This window comes from Anomalospiza imberbis, chromosome 28 (assembly GCF_031753505.1).
Source record: "Anomalospiza imberbis isolate Cuckoo-Finch-1a 21T00152 chromosome 28, ASM3175350v1, whole genome shotgun sequence".
NCBI lineage: Eukaryota > Metazoa > Chordata > Aves > Passeriformes > Viduidae > Anomalospiza > Anomalospiza imberbis.
The window spans coordinates 2018751-2030409 of record NC_089708.1 but is presented as its reverse complement, the minus strand read 5'-3'; the positions used below and the strand labels follow the sequence as shown (position 1 = coordinate 2030409).

The window sequence follows — 11659 nt, the reverse complement described above, 5'->3', positions numbered from 1 at the left end:
ACACGTGGAGGGACCCGGGCACACGTGGAGGGACCCGGGCACACGTGGAGGGAGGGAGGGAGGGAGGGATGGCCGCAAACCCCCGCCCATGGGTGCCCAGCATCCCCTACAAATCTCACCCGCCCCTGTGCTGGCTCCGTCTGCACCCCGTTATCCCCCTGCCCTGGGCATCCCAAAATCCCCCTGCCCCGGGCATCCCAATTCCCCCCCGCCCTGGGCATCCCCAGCACCTCTGCATCCCGTTATCCCCCTTTCCAGGACACCCCCAGCCCCCCATCCCGCCCTCTGCATCCCCCCTGCCCCCTTCTCCCAGCGCACCCCCAGCGCCACGTGCTGCCTCCTGTCCCCATCATCATCATCATCATCATCACCACCCCAACCCCCGAACCCCCCATGCCCGCAGCCCCGACCCACCGCGCCCCCCCGCCCCCCGCACCCCCGGTGTCCCCCCCAGGCTCCGGCCGCCCCGTCCGGGGTCCCCCCGCGTCCTCACCACCAGGCCCGGCCGAGCAGCGGATACCGGTGCGGCGCCTGCGCCCGGTGCCGGCTCCTCCTGCTCCATCCCGGCTCCTCCCGCCCGGCTCCGGCTCCGCCCGGCACCTCCTGGTCGATCCCGGCTCCTCCCTCCCGGTTCCGGCTCCGCCCGGCTCCTCCTGCTCGATCCCGGCTCCTCCCGCCCGATCCCGGCTCCTCCCTCCCGGCTCCGGCTCCGCCCGGCTCCTCCTGGTCGATCCCGGCTCCTCCCTCCCGGCTCTGCCTCCTCCCGGCTCCTCCCTCCCGGCTCTGCCTCCTCCCGCTCTGTCCTGGATCGTCCCGCCCCGTCCCAGCTCCTCCCGACTGACCGCAGCTTTTCCCTCCCCGCCCGGCTCGTCCCGCTCGGTCTGGTCTCCTCTCGGCCTGTCCTGGCTCTTCTCCCTCATCCCAATTCTGTCCCTCTCCATCCCCGGTCCTGTCCCTCTCCATCCCAATTCTGTCCCTCTCCAGCCCCGGTCCTGTCCCTCTCCATCCCAATTCTGTCCCTCTCCAGCCCCGGTCCTGCCCCTCTCCAGCCCCGGTCCTGTCCCTCTCCATCCCCGGTCCTGTCCCTCTCCATCCCCGGTCCTGTCCCTCTCCATCCCCGGTCCTGTCCCTCTCCATCCCCGGTCCTGCCCCTCTCCATCCCAATTCTGCCCCTCTCCATCCCCGGTCCTGTCCCTCTCCATCCCAATTCTATCCCTCTCCATCCCAATTCTGCCCCTCTCCAGCCCCGGTCCTGCCCCTCTCCATCCCAATTCTGCCCCTCTCCATCCCAATTCTGCCCCTCTCCATCCCCGGTCCTGTCCCTCTCCATCCCAATTCTGCCCCTCTCCATCCCTGGTCCTGCCCCTCTCCATCCCAATTCTGCCCCTCTCCATCCCCGGTCCTGTCCCTCTCCATCCCAATTCTGTCCCTCTCCATCCCAATTCTGCCCCTCTCCATCCCCGGTCCTGCCCCTCTCCATCCCGGCTCCATCCAGGCCATCCCCACGCTGATGCCAGCAGATTTCCTGGCTCTGCTCTCCCCAAACCCTCCTGGGCAGGGCTCATCCCTCCTCTCTCCCTCCCCGTTCAGCTCCGAGCGCTCCGGAATCGCCGCTGACACTGGGGCAGCCGGGGCTGAGTTCAGCCTGCCCGGAGCTGCTTTCCCGGGAAACCTCCCGGCCTCGGCTTTCCTGGGACACCGCCCCGGCCTTTCCCTGATGTGAGGAGCAGGATTCCAGTCTGGAAGCAAAGTCAGGCAAGACTTCAACCCCCAGCAGCCACATCCCATTATCCTCCCCCGCGCTCATTTCCCCCTTTCTCTGTTAAATCCCTTCTTCCTAAAATTCCTGATTTTTTTTCTTGCTGCTGAAAAATCACTTTAAGGTCAGCAGTCATTCTCTGCTTTAGGCTGTCTCCCTGCAATTCCAGCTGGGAAAGCAGCACAATTCCACATCACCTGCACAGGGTTAATTCCCACACTCTCCCTGCCTGCCCCATTTAAGCCTAGCTCATTAAAATCATGGAATGGTTTGGATTGGGAGGAACCTCCAATTTGTCTCCTCTGTCTGCTGACTTCCACGCGGATTTGGTGCTTTTCCCCCTTTCCCTCTTTTGCAAATATCATTTTTCTCAGGCCCCTCTGCTCCTCACCCAGAAAACCCAGAACCTGTCCCCATCCAGAGCTCCAGAAGTGACCTGGCTTTTTTGGGATTACAGAGCAGGGTCAGGCACAAATCCTGCCCCAATCCCTGCTCTGGGATCAGCCCCAGACGGGAACAATTTCACCCACCTGAGTGTGGAATCTGGGATGGGAGAAGGGAAAAGAGGAGGAGGAGAAGGAGGAAGATGCTTCCTGGTGGGATTACAGAGGAAGCCTGTGCAGGGGAAAAGGGAAAAAGGAGCCACATTCTGCAGCCAGGTAAACAAGGGTGGCCTGTGCCCTAGCCAGCCCCAGTCACACCAGTTTGGAGCTGTTCCCGTTTCCCAGTCTGCCCACAGGAATGTCTGTAACACACTGGGATTTCTTCCAGAGCCTGGCAGGTTTGGGGATGGCTCTGTCACCACCTGGTCCCTTCTGCTGCCAGGCCCTGGGCGCTGGGTCAGAGCTGCTGCAGGACAATGCAGCAATAATTAAACACATTCATTTAATTAAATAATTAAATACAGGTAATAAATAACAGGACACAAAAAAGGGTCACTTCACCCCCTTTGTTGTCTTTCCTTTGCAGGGTCACCCTGTTCATCACAGACACACCGAGCTGGCTGTTTTCCCCCAACCCCTTTACAAGCCATCCTGGATTAAGCCCCAGAATTTTGCCACAAGCATCAAGAAACTCTTCCAAAACAACTTTGGGAAAAGCTGGGCGCTCCCATTCCCTCCTGCTGCCAAGCCAGGAGTTCCAAGCACCACACAACACCTTGAATTATAAATATTAATTATTATGATTAATTAATTATGAACTTTACAGCAGCGTTCAGATTAACTCAGTCATTTGAAGGGTTCCAGATGATCGCTTCCATCTCAGACCAACAATTCCTTCTCTAAATTAGGCTGAAAGACCCCGAGATTGATTTGGATTGACCCAAAATCCTCCTGGCTGTCCCACGGGGAGATGTCGTGGATGCTGTGGAATCCTGTCAGTGCTTCCCCAGAAAAATCCCGGGAGGGCTCTGCTCCCCTCCCTCGTTTATCCTGCTCTATTTCATTACTAGCGGTGCTCTGTAATTAGCACTGGGCTCTGTAATTAGCACTGGCTGATTTCTCCCTTTGTTTGCCGGGGAGGGGGAGCTGAGGGTGTCTGCGATTCGCGGGGATGAGCTGGGTTTAATCAGGCAGGGATCAAAACTCCCTCCCAAAGTCGGGGCTGGGATGGAGCCCGGGAGCTGTTCCTGACCCCTGTGATGAGACAGAAACTTCCAGAGGTTGATTGGGGAGCGAGGAGAGCTCCTGAAGAGCCTTTGTTATTGAAATGAGGCAGCTCCGGAGAAGGATCCCTAATGAAATGGAGGAGGAAGGGAATGGGAGGGAGAATAAAGCAAAAAGGGATGGAGCAGCCTCGGAGCAGGAGGATCCGAGGGCTGGAAGGTGCGATGGAGGAGCAGAAACCAGGAGAGTGTTGAGGAATTTCTCCTGCTCCCTCCGGGGGGCTCGGACACCCTCATTCCAAAGGCTCCAAACATCCAGGGGCTCAACCACGGCTTTGATCCTGCCAGGACCCCTCAGCCGGGCAATCCCAGCTCCTGCCCCAGGGCCAGAGCGGAATTTTAGCCACCAAATCCTTCCTGCAACAGCTCCAGACACGGAGCTGCTCCCAAACCCTGGCTCCAGGGAAGGTGGCCAAACATGCAGGACGAATTCCTGAGGACAGAGACAGCCAGAGATGAGCCCAGGAGAGTTATCCTGGGAAATCCATGGAATTCCTGAGGACAGGGACAGCCAGAGATGAGCCCAGGAGAGTTATCCTGGGAAATCCATGGAATTCCTGAGGACAGGGACAGCCAGAGATGAGGACAGGGACAGCCAGAGATGAGGACAGGGGAGTTATCCCAGGAAATCCATGGAATTCCTGAGGACAGGGACAGCCAGAGATGAGGACAGGGACAGCCAGAGGTGAGCCCAGGAGAGTTATCCTGGGAAATCCATGGAATTCCTGAGGACAGGGACAGCCAGAGGTGAGCCCAGGAGAGTTATCCTGGGAAATCCATGGAATTCCTGAGGACAGGGACAGCCAGAGGTGAGCCCAGGAGAGTTATCTTGGGAAATCCATGGAATTCCTGAGGACAGGGACAGCCAGAGATGAGGACAGGGACAGCCAGAGATGAGCCCAGGAGAGTTATCCCGGGAAATCCATGGAATTCCTGAGGACAGGGACAGCCAGAGATGAGGACAGGGACAGCCAGAGGTGAGCCCAGGGGTTATCCTGGGAAATCCATGGAATTCCTCAGGGCAGGGACAGCCAGAGATGAGGACAGGGACAGCCAGAAATGAGCCCAGGAGAGTTATCCTGAGAAATCCATGGAATTCATGAGGACAGGGACAGCCAGAGATGAGCCCAGGAGAGTTATCCTGGGAAATCCATGGAATTCCTCAGGGCAGGGACAGCCAGAGGTGAGCCCAGGAGAGTTATCCCAGGAAATCCATCGCCTCCTTCCCACATAATCCACTGGTTTTCCATGGCTGGAGGTGCCACAGCCCAGCACGGCCCCACTGAGCTCCAGCCAGGATTGCCAGCAGCTGTTGGCAACCACGGAGCAGCTGGATTTGGCCAGTCCCTGTCCAGCAGCCCTGGGCCAGTGACCAGCTGGATTTGGCCAGTCCCTGTCCAGCAGCCCTGGGCCAGTGACCAGCTGGATTTGGCCAGTCCCTGTCCAGCAGCCTCGGGCTGGTGGCCACAGGACAAGGGCAGCGGCCAAAGCCGCCTGTCCCCTCAGGCACAGCTGGGTTTTCACTTCCTGACCAGGGGGAGGCTCAGGAGACCCAGCCATCTCTGCTCTTTCAGCTGAAGTCTCCGGGAAAGAGGAATTCCAGCCCTTCCATTTCCATCTTTTGCAGAAAGTGAGGTTTTCTCCCCAGGGATGAACTGGAGAAAGCAGCAACACAAATCCCGGCTGCCCACCTGGGCTGGGGCCAAAATTCAGTTACAGAAACACCTGGAAAACCCCTCTGGTATTCCACCCTGGGTGGTGCAGACAGAGTGGAACACCCTGAGTACCCTCAGCTCCTCAGAGAACGGGGGTGGCCGGAATGTCCCAGCTCCCCTCTGCTGGAGACCTTCCCACCACTCTTTTCCCAGCCAGGCTCAATGGAAGGCGCTGCTGGCGAGAGGGGGAATCCTCCCCAGGCAGACGGGGGTTCCACACTCAGGAACGGGGTCCTGAGGTGGGGAGGAGCCCTGAGACACCCTCCCCAAAGCCACCTCGGGGTTTTCCACCTGCAGCACAGCGTGGGGCAGCAGCTGTGGGGGGCTGAGGGTCTGCAGAGCCCTGTGGTCGGTGGTGTCGGGCTGGAAGGACACCAGCTCGTTGCTGAAGGTCACCGTCTCCACGGCGCTGCCGCGGCAGAGGCAGCCCCAGCCCAGCAGGGAGGAGAAAGCCCTGCGGAATTCGGCGTTGAAGGCGTAGATGATGGGGTTGAGGGCCGAGTTGGCCCAGCCCAGCCAGGTGAAGGTGCTGAGCACGGCCCCGCTGACGCACGGCAGCGCTCCCGGGACGCCCTGCTCAGGGGTACAGAAGGGCACCAGGCAGTTGAGCACGAAGAAGGGCAGCCAGCAGCACACAAAGACGCCCATGATGATGGAGAGGGTCTGGAGCACCTTGGTCTCCTTCCTGAGGGAGTTTTTCAGGGAGGTATCCCGAGGGCGGTTGCTGCTGCCCGGGCAGCTCCAGGTGTGCCCTGCCGGTCTCTCCAGGGAGGAGATCCCGCGGAGCTGGCGCCGGGCGATACGGAAGAGGCGGCCGTAGGTGCCCAGCATGATGGCGACGGGGATGTAGAAGCTGATGAGGGACGAGGAGATGGCGTAGGTCCTGCTGAGGCTGGAATCACAGCTCCCCTCCTCCGCAGAGCCGTTAAACCCCAGCTGCTCTCGGCCGCGCAGCTCCCGGTCCTTGTGCCACTGCAGCTGCACGGGGATGAAGGAGATGAGGAGGGACAGCAGCCAAGCCACGCCGATGGTGACGAAGGCCAGGCGCTGTGTCACCCTCCTCTGGTAGCGGAAGGGGCTGGCGATGGCCCAGTAGCGCTCGACGCTGATGAGGCACAGGTGGAGGATGGAGGCCGTGCAGCACATGATGTCAAAAGCCACCCAGAGGTCACAGAAAGCCCCGAAGGGCCAGAAGCCCAGCACGTCGCTGGCAGCTCTCCAGGGCATCACCAGGATGGCCACCAGCAGGTCGGACACGGCCAAGGAGACCACGAAGAGATTGGTGACCTTGGAGCGCAGGTGTGGGAACCTGAGCACGGCCACGCACACCAGGGCGTTCCCCAGCAGCGTGGAGAGGATGAGGAGGGACAGGCAGGCGGCTGTCACCACCCGCAGGGACAGCGGCCAGTGGCTTTGTCCTGCCCAGCTGCTGGCACTGAGCACGTCCTGCCCAGCTCCTCCTGCCGAGGGGTAAAACCCATCCATGGCTTCCCCGTTTATCCCGTCCTGCCGAGGTTTCTCAGCTGCTCAAGTCCCCATCAGCATCCAGAGCCCATTTGCCCTTCTCCCTGCTCCCACAGCATCTCCGAAGCCCCAGCTGCAATCCAGTCCCGCTGCCAGCACAGGAAAAGTGCTGGAAGCTCTCGGTCCTTTCCAGGTCTCTGCTGACAGGAATTTTGGGTTTTTGGAGTTTGGGTTTTCCCTCCTGCCTCCCACGCCCGTTCCCTTCCTCTGCTGCTCCCGGGAGCCAGAACTCACCTCCGGGGCTGGGGAGGCTTTGCTGCAAATCTTCCTCCCTCTCCTCTCTCCTCTTCACCTGCTGGTGCTCCTGCAAAATTCCCAGATCCCTTCCGTGGCCAGGCTGGGATTCACTGCTGCTCTTCCCTCCGGAGGGATTTGGCTCAGGTGGGATCCGGCTCTGCCCCTCGGAGGTGGGGAATGTGTGACTCCACTGGGTGAGTCGCTGGGAATTCGGTGAGAGGGTTTGAGAGGGGAAATAATCATTCCAGTCAGATTGGAGGGTCCTCAGTGCAAACGAGAACAGAAATTTATTGTGATTTCTGCATAAAAGATGCCTGATTTCCGTGCCCAGGCGCTGAGTCACAGCTCAGAGATGACCCCAAACCAATCACTCCTCCCTGCCCTGAGCTGGTGCAAAACTGGCATTTAATGTCCACTGCAGAATTCCTTAAAAAAAAAAATAAAAGAAAAGAAAAAAACACATCTAAAAATCCTGTACAAACCTGGAAGTTTTCTCTTTTTGAAAGTCTCGCACAAAGCAGCCTCAGATCTTTTTTCAGCACAGGTTACCTGCAGAACCAGTGAGGATGAGGAACACCACCTGGATAAGTTTTTCAGTCTTTAATAAACGGATTTTACTTTCAGTAAAGTTGCTTCTCTTTCAAGTTCATCACGATTTCCTTAATTCCCAGTTCATTCCATATCAGCTTTCACCTCAGGGATAACTGGAAACACCAAGCAGAAAGTCAAGATCCTTTTCCAGTCAGGTGTGCATGTGGCACTTGGGGACACGGTTTGGGGTGGCCTTGGCAGTGCCGAGGCCACGCTTGGACTTGATGGTGAGAAGGTCTTTGCCAAGCTAAACTCTAAATTTTTATATTTCGGAGTTCCCGAGGAGGAGGAGCTGATTTGTATCTCAAAGAAAGATTTCCTGGAAGCCTCCTGGCCTGGGATGTGCCACCATGAGCTGCCAATGCCACCCTGTGCTGTGACTTACTGAGGTGACAGATCCAGTGCCAGCCCTCTCCTGTGTGACAAATCCAGTGCCACCACTGCCCTGTGTGTGACAGATCAGTGCCACCACTGCCCTGTGTGTGACAGATCAGTGCCACCACAGCTGTGTGTGACAGATCAGTGCCACCCCTGCCCTGTGTGACAGATCAGTGCCACCACAGCTCTGTGTGTGACAGATCAGTGCCACCACTGCTCTGTGTGTGACAGATCAGTGCCACCACAGCTCTGTGTGTGACAGATCAGTGCCACTCCTGCTCTGTGTGTGACAGATCAGTGCCACCACAGCTCTGTGTGTGACAGATCAGTGCCACCACAGCTGTGTGACAGATCAGTGCCACCACAGCTGTGTGTGACAGATCAGTGCCACCACTGCTCTGTGTGTGACAGATCAGTGCCACCCTGCCCTGTCACAGGGCACTGCCATCACTGCTCTGTGTGACAGATCAGTGCCACCACTGCTCTGTGTGTAACAGATCAGTGCACCACAGCTCTGTGTGTGACAGATCAGTGCCACCCTGCCCTGTCACAGGGCACTGCCACCGCTGCTCTGTGGGACAGCAGTGACAGCATCCCCGTGTTTGTTCTGAGATCCTGAAAATATTTGTGCCCAGAGCGGGAGTTGGGCGGAAAATGCCCGGTGGGGCACAGAGGGCAGAGCATCCCTGGGGCTGAGGGATCTGCCGGGGCTTTGGGGTGTCCTGCGACAGCCCCAACTCCCCCCTGGGAGCGGCGTCCAAACGCTCCTGGAGCTCGGGCAGCCCGGGGCCGTGCCCGTTCCCTGGGGGCTGTCCCGGGGTTTATCTCCCCATCGGGGGCAGAACCTTTCCCTGCTCTCCGGCTGCCCCTGCCCCAGTTCCGCGCACTTCCTCTGCCGGGATCCCGAATTCCCGCATCCCCGAATTCCCGCATCCCCGAATTCCCGCGGGCGGGCGCCGCTCCGCGCGGCCGCTGCTGCCATCTACCCTCGCTCCCGGGGCCGCAGCCGCCGCTAATGAGGCTTAATTAAGCCAAGCTGTCGCCGTGACACGGGGCCAGCGAGCGCCCGGACAGCCAGGAGCGAGCCCCGGCTGTGTCTTCAGGGAATATCGGCTCCTTGCCGGGAAAGGCTCGGGGCAGCTCCTGCTCTGCCCGGGCTCAGCCGAGCCGGCTCGGGGGGATGGACCCGGGTTTAGCAGAGCCGGCTCGGGGGGATGGACCCGGGTTTAGCAGAGCCGGCTCGGGGGGATGGACCCGGGTTTAGCAGAGCCGGCTCGGGGGGATGGACCCGGGTTTAGCAGAGCCGGCTCGGGGGGATGGACCCGGGTTTAGCAATCCCTGGGTGATGGACCCGGGTTTAGCAGAGCCGGCTCGGGGGGATGGACCCGGGTTTAGCAGAGCCGGCTCGGGGGGATGGACCCGGGTTTAGCAGAGCCGGCTCAGGGTGATGGACCCGGGTTTAGCAGAGCCGGCTCGGGGGGATGGACCCGGGTTTAGCAGAGCCGGCTCGGGAGGATGGACCTGGGTTTAGCAATCCCGGGGTGATGGACCCGGGTTTAGATGAGCCGTCTCGTGGGGTGGATCCGGGTTTAGCAGAACCGGCTCGGGGGGATGGACCCGGGTTTAGCAGAGCCGGCTCGTGGGGTGGATCCGGGTTTAGCAGAGCCAGCTCGGGGTGATGGATCCGGGTTTAGCAATCCCTGGGTGATGGATCCGGGTTTAGCAATCCCTGGGTGATGGATCCGGGTTCAGCAGTCCCGGGGTGATAGATCCAGGCTCAGTTGAGCTGGCTCGCGGGGATGGATCCGGGCTTAGCAGAGCCGGCTCAGGGGGATGGACCCGGGCTCAGCAGAGCTGGCTCGGGGCGCTCTGGTGGCTCTTTCTCCCCGAGGTGACAGGGAAAGGCAGGGTCAGGGATGCTCCAGGACCACAGGGAATTAATTAGAGCTGAACCAACTCATTTTGTACCCAGGATTTGCAAAGCTCGTCCTGCTTTTCCCCTCCTCACTTTTGCAGGGAGGCTCTTTCTCCTCAGGAGAGCAAGGGTGGCACTGATCTGTCACACTGAGAGCAGTGGTGGCACTGATCTGTCACACAGGGCTGTGGTGGCACTGGATCTGTCACACACAGGGCAGTGGCGGCACTGGATCTGTCACACACAGAGCTGTGGTGGCACTGATCTGTCACACAGGGCAAGGGTGGCACTGATCTGTCACACACAGAGCTGTGGTGGCACTGATCTGTCACACACAGGGCAGGGGTGGCACTGGATCTGTCACACACAGAGCAGTGGTGGCACTGATCTGTCACACAGGGCAGGGGTGGCACTGGATCTGTCACACAGGGCAGGGGTGGCACTGATCTGTCACACACAGGGCAGGGGTGGCACTGGATCTGTCACACACAGAGCTGTGGTGGCACTGATCTGTCACACACACAGCTGTGGTGGCACTGATCTGTCACACAGGGCAAGGGTGGCACTGATCTGTCACACAGAGCAGTGGTAGCACTGGATCTGTCACACACAGCTGTGTTGGCACTGATCTGTCACACAGGGCAGTGGTGGCACTGATCTGTCACACACAGCTGTGGTGGCACTGATCTGTCACACACAGGGCAGGGGTGGCACTGGATCTGTCACACACAGAGCTGTGGTGGCACTGATCTGTCACACACAGAGCTGTGGTGGCACTGATCTGTCACACACAGATCTGTGGTGGCACTGATCTGTCACACACAGCTGTGGTGCCACTGATCTGTCACACACAGGGCAGTGGTGGCACTGGATTTGTCACACAGGACAGGGCTGGCACTGGATCTGTCACCTCAGTAAGTCACAGCACAGGGTGGCAGTGGCAGCTCATGGTGGCACATCCCAGGCCAGGAGGCTTCCAGGAAATCTTTCTTTGAGATACAAATCAGCTCCTCCTCCTCGGGAACTCCGAAATATAAAAATTTAGAGTTTAGCTTGGCAAAGACCTTCTCACCATCAAGTCCAAGCGTGGCCTCGGCACTGCCAAGGCCACCCCAAACTGTGTCCCCAAGTGCCACATGCACACATTTTGAACCCCTCTAGGGACGGCAATTCCACCCTTCCAGTGCCTGACATTTTCCATGAAGGATTTTGTCCCAACTTCCAGCCTAAACCTCCCCTGGCACAACCTGAGGCTGCAGGAAAGGATCTCCCCTTCAGCTGGAGCTGGGGTGGTGTGGGAAGGATGGGATGGGATGGGATGGGATGGGATGGGATGGGATGGGATGGGATGGGATGGGATGGGATGCACAAGATGGGATGGGATCCATTGGATGGGATCCATGGGATGGGATGGGATGGGATGGGGTCCATGGGATGGGATCCACAGGATGGGATGGGATGGGATAGGATGGGATCCACTGGATGGGATCCATGGGATGGGATGGGATGGGATGGGATGGGATGGGATGGGATGGGATCCATGGGATGGGATCCATGGGATGGGATCCATGGGACGGGATGGGATGGGATGGGATCCATGGGACGGGATGGAATGGGATTCAATTTATCCAATTTCTGTGCATTGTGGACCACACCTGCTGCAGAAATCCCTGCGGGCTCTGCTGTCACAAACCAAACCCAGCAGCTCCTCGTGCTCCCAGAGCAGCTCCTCCTGGGAGAGATCAGATCTCCTCCCCTGAGGAAGCCGCATTATTTGATAATCAACAGTTCAGCAGCTATTTTTTCCCAGGCTTAAGTTAAGCACTATTTTAAACAGCTCTCCAGCATGAAAAGATTCCAGTTTGGTGGCAATT

The 11659-nt window shown here is 58.9% G+C and overlaps 1 protein-coding gene across 1 annotated transcript; it reads right to left on the bottom strand.

Moving 5' to 3' along the window:
* Positions 1–4825: 4825 nt before the first annotated feature.
* On the bottom strand, positions 4826–7699 carry LOC137463310 (D(1) dopamine receptor-like). Its single transcript, XM_068174411.1, has one exon. It carries the CDS (start codon positions 6623–6625, stop codon positions 5300–5302), a length of 1326 nt encoding a protein of 441 aa, XP_068030512.1. The 5' UTR covers positions 6626–7699; the 3' UTR covers positions 4826–5299.
* Positions 7700–11659: the final 3960 nt, after the last annotated feature.

What these genes read in the sequence shown, in the direction of transcription:
- LOC137463310 (XM_068174411.1), bottom strand. Translation starts at nt 6,625, where the DNA reads ATGGATGGGTTTTACCCCTCGGCAGGAGGAGCTGGGCAGGACGTGCTC.